This window comes from Limulus polyphemus, unplaced genomic scaffold (genome assembly GCF_000517525.1).
Source record: "Limulus polyphemus unplaced genomic scaffold, Limulus_polyphemus-2.1.2 Scaffold4546, whole genome shotgun sequence".
NCBI classification, from domain to species: domain Eukaryota; kingdom Metazoa; phylum Arthropoda; class Merostomata; order Xiphosura; family Limulidae; genus Limulus; species Limulus polyphemus.
In genome coordinates this window covers 45896-49955 of record NW_013670156.1, presented here as the reverse complement: position 1 = coordinate 49955, position 4060 = coordinate 45896, and the positions used below count along the sequence as shown (strand labels likewise).

General features: G+C 34.8%; 1 protein-coding gene across 1 annotated transcript in view; it reads left to right on the top strand.

Moving 5' to 3' along the window:
- Positions 1–4060, top strand: part of LOC111088837 (fasciclin-2-like) — a 66504-nt gene that overhangs the window by 22397 nt on the left and 40047 nt on the right. The window contains exon 2 of the mRNA XM_022399938.1: positions 352–526. Within this exon, the coding sequence (XP_022255646.1) occupies positions 352–526 (175 nt within the window). The remainder of the gene's footprint in view (positions 1–351; positions 527–4060) is intronic.

Genomic DNA, 4060 nt, shown 5'->3' with positions numbered 1-4060 from the left:
CAGGTCCTTGTCGAAACGTTGTACATTTGCTGTTATGTTAAACTTATATTAAAGTTTTTCTTCATTACCCATTCAAGCCGTCTCCAGCCATTATTAGTCTCAAAGTGGGTTCCTCGTTATTGAATTTAAAGCTGTATGTGTTTTATGTATGTACTGAAATTATTATATTGATACCTCTATTTACAACCATATGTTTTTTATATAAATAGTTAAATTACTTAGGTTAGTGACATTGCTCATATACATTATTGTTTATACATTCATTTATAGTCAATTACAAGATGCACCAATATTGATTCGGTTTGAATACACAAACTACTGAGTAATGAATGCCATTTATTTTTGTTTAAGGGTGTGTAGCACAGAGTCAAGATAGGGCTACATTGGAGATAAATCCAGAGGGAGATACACATAGAAAGCCTGCTGAGGAAAGTTTTGGGCTATTCTGTTTAGGGAAGAGTGATAGACCTGAACTGTTTGGAGAAATGAAGTGGTTTGGACCAACAAAGAAAGATATGAATGATGTGTAAGATTGAACATAATATATCAGCATTACAGTTCTGCATTTTTGGAAAACAAATACCTTTTCTTAGTCTAACAGTTTGAGGAAATATTGTGATGCAATTTACCAGTGTCATTCAACTACAGTTCAATATTTCACAGTTTGTTTTTTACCTTTTGTTAACGATTATTACTTGTTGTTTTATGACTTGGCTTAATGAAAATGATAAATTTGTTGTTTTAATGCATCAGTGAAACTTAAATATTTTTACAATTAACATCAGTGTGTACAGGTGTGGTTAATATACAGGATGTCCACAAAGTCCTGTTCCAGTTTTAAAATCTTATTACAACACAACCAAAAGAGCTAATTATTCAGTTTTTAGCACATTGTTTCCTAACTAATGAAAATGTTCTTCTTGATTTACAGATTGTAATCGGAGTGTCCAGTTGCTAATGATTGAAGTCTGAACAAAGGTGGAGAAAGCTACAGAGGAGAAAGCTCAATTTGTCATCTAGTTTACAGAGTGGTGATCAGTGACAACTGTTCAATGGAAATACTGCCATCAGTATGGAAAGATCCTTCCTCCAAACCCAGAATTAGGAGGTAGTTTCACAAGTTTTAGGAAACAGGAAGTGTAATTGGCCTGCTTCAAAGTGGATGTTCAAGTATTTTTGAAGAACCTGTTGCTAATAACCAGGAGACATTTCAATGCAGCCTCAGAAAGTCTATTCCTTGGGCTTCAAGTGAACTCCAGCTACAAAGATCAATGGTACACAAAGTTGTACACAAGAGATTGTATCTTTATGCACATAAAGTGCAAATAGTCCAAGCTTTACAACAAAATGATAAGCCTTGGCAATATGAGTTTGAATGTTCCACCTCCTAATGCTGAGTTTGGAGGGAGGACCCTTGCCATGTTGACAGTGGTAATTCCATTGAACAGTTGTCACTGATCTCAACTCTACAAATCAAATGACACGTTCAGCTCTCTCCTGTGTACTCACCATCTTCGTTCAAACTTCAGCCATTAGCAACTAAACACTCAGATTACAATCTGTAAATCAAGAACAAAACTTCATTATTTAAGCAACAAGGTGCTAAAAACTGCATAATTCTAGCTCTTTTGGTTGTGTTGTAATAAACCTTTGAAACTGGAACAGCACTCTGTGGACACCTTGTATATGGTAGGAGCACATATATTAAGGTTCGAAATTTGTGTCATTTAGTCAGCCCATGAGCAGACAGGAAAAACAAAAATAATAATATAATTGACCCAATTTAAAACATTCCCAAGTGTAGCCTCTAACTTTCAGGGAATCCCTGGGCTATTTTTAGACATTTTGAGATATCCACATGATCTATAATATGAAAAGGAGGTTCCTGAACATGTGAATAATGGGATTAATCTAAACAAAGTATGACAAATATTGGTATCTCAATAATAAAATACCTTACTTTTTGGTCAGTATTTAAACAGTAATACTGTAATTTTTTTAAAATCTGGATTGATGTAAGAATTATATTCATTCCAAGAGTGATATAATCAAAAATTATTGTTTTCAATTAAAAGGTTTTTTAATGTTAAACATGTATGCACATACATATCTGCAATTGACAAAATTGAATTAACATATATATATTCATGTTCTTGGGGTGGACCATTGAAATCTGATAAGAACCAGTTACAATCCCTGGAGGACCAGTTAAAATTTTTGTGAAGGACTGATTAAAAATTTTGTGAATTTCAGATCTTGACATACATACTCATTGAGTGAAAGTCATGTCACTAGTATACGTAAATTGTGTCGTCTACGTGTATGAAAAATTTATGCAGCAGATTTGCAGTTATGTATATAACTAAGTTAACTTTTGATGTCATTAACTCAGCTATATTATTAAAATTCAACAACACTCCATGATTGTGCATGTTTCCATTTGAAGTCGATTAGTGTCAGGTTTTATATATGGGCCGGATTCTTTACACTAAGTGTCTGTGAGTTGTTGGCAGTAAACTTCAATAATAAATAAACAGCACACAGTCCACTTGTTTTAAAATAACATATTAAAACAAGTCAACATATATACAAATGTTCTTTACACAGTTGGTTATCACAGTTGTATCCAGAGCTTTAAATAATTGTCTCTTTTTTGCAAAGTCCACACAGGCTGGTTCAGTTACTTTAGGACATAATTTGACAGAATGAATTATTCTTCTCTCTCTGTTATTACAAGACAATCTGTGATAATTTCACTTTAAAAATTGGCACTATACACTTTTTATGCCAAACTCACAATAATAGAGTCTAAATCTAACTATCCATATATCACAAAATACATTTTGTTACGACAGCGGAAATCACGTGACGCTGGTAACACGTGATGAGTTTCTAGAAGGATTGGGGAACCTCACGAACGTCCCAGCATTTGCTAGACGCCCTCTATTTTAATATATAAGCTGGCAGATAAATTGATAACGGGATAATCGAGTCAAGCCGTAAGTAAAATGTGTAGGTCATTGTGAATTATAGCGTGTGTTTAAGTTAAAGTGACTGTGGAAATTCTATGTATTGCAAAGTTGTATTGAGGAAGCATAAACTAGTTTTATTTAAGAAAGGATTTGTATTACTGAAGTTTTTCAGAAAGAATTTTTACAGGAAATTAACAAACGATCAGAGACCTAACAAACTGGTGTCAGAGAGTGGGACTGAAAAAAAAAGAAAAGGAAGATGGAAACGAGAAGTGACAAATCAAACTACAGCTTAGCAGATTTGATGGCAGCAATACAAGAACAGCAAAAGAAAAAAGAAGAGCGAGAAAAAGAAACAAGAAGAGAGATTACAGTAGTTGTTGGAAGAAAAAGAAAAGAAACGAGAAGAGAGATTACAGCAGTTTTTGGAGGAAAATGAAAAGAAACAAGAAGAGAGACAACAGAAGTGGCAAGAAAACCTGCAACAGTGGCAGCTCAAACAGCAAAATAAACAAAAGAGATTACAACAGTTGTTGGAGGAAAAAGAAATGAAACAAGAAGAACGAGAACATAAACAAGAAGAGAGATTACAGCAATGGCAACTGGAACAAGAAAGGACACAAAAAGTACAAATGGAAAACTTTAGTAAATTTCAAAGTGAATTAAATACATTAAAGGATGATTTGATGTATTTTGCACAAAGAGGATATATTAGCCATAGACCTAATCAGCCTCAGACAAAAGGAAGTCCCTTCCAGACCCCGCAGGTGAACCCTAATGCAAACATCTTCAGTCCTGTCAGAAGTCACATTTCAAACACGAGTGTCAGCAATAAAGGTGATCTAGTACGAAGGAAGCCACAGGAATTCGTTGGGAAGGCATCGTAGGAAGCATATAGAGCACAATTTGAGCTACTGGCAGAAATGAATGGATGGACAGGGGAGCGGAAAGCAGTATATCTGGCAACGAGCTTGAAGGGACAACCACTAGAAATACTTGGACAGTTGTCAACAGATGACTGGCACGACTATAGAGTACTCGTAGCGGCTCTAGAACTCGGGTATGGAACCCAAAATCAGTCCGAAGTC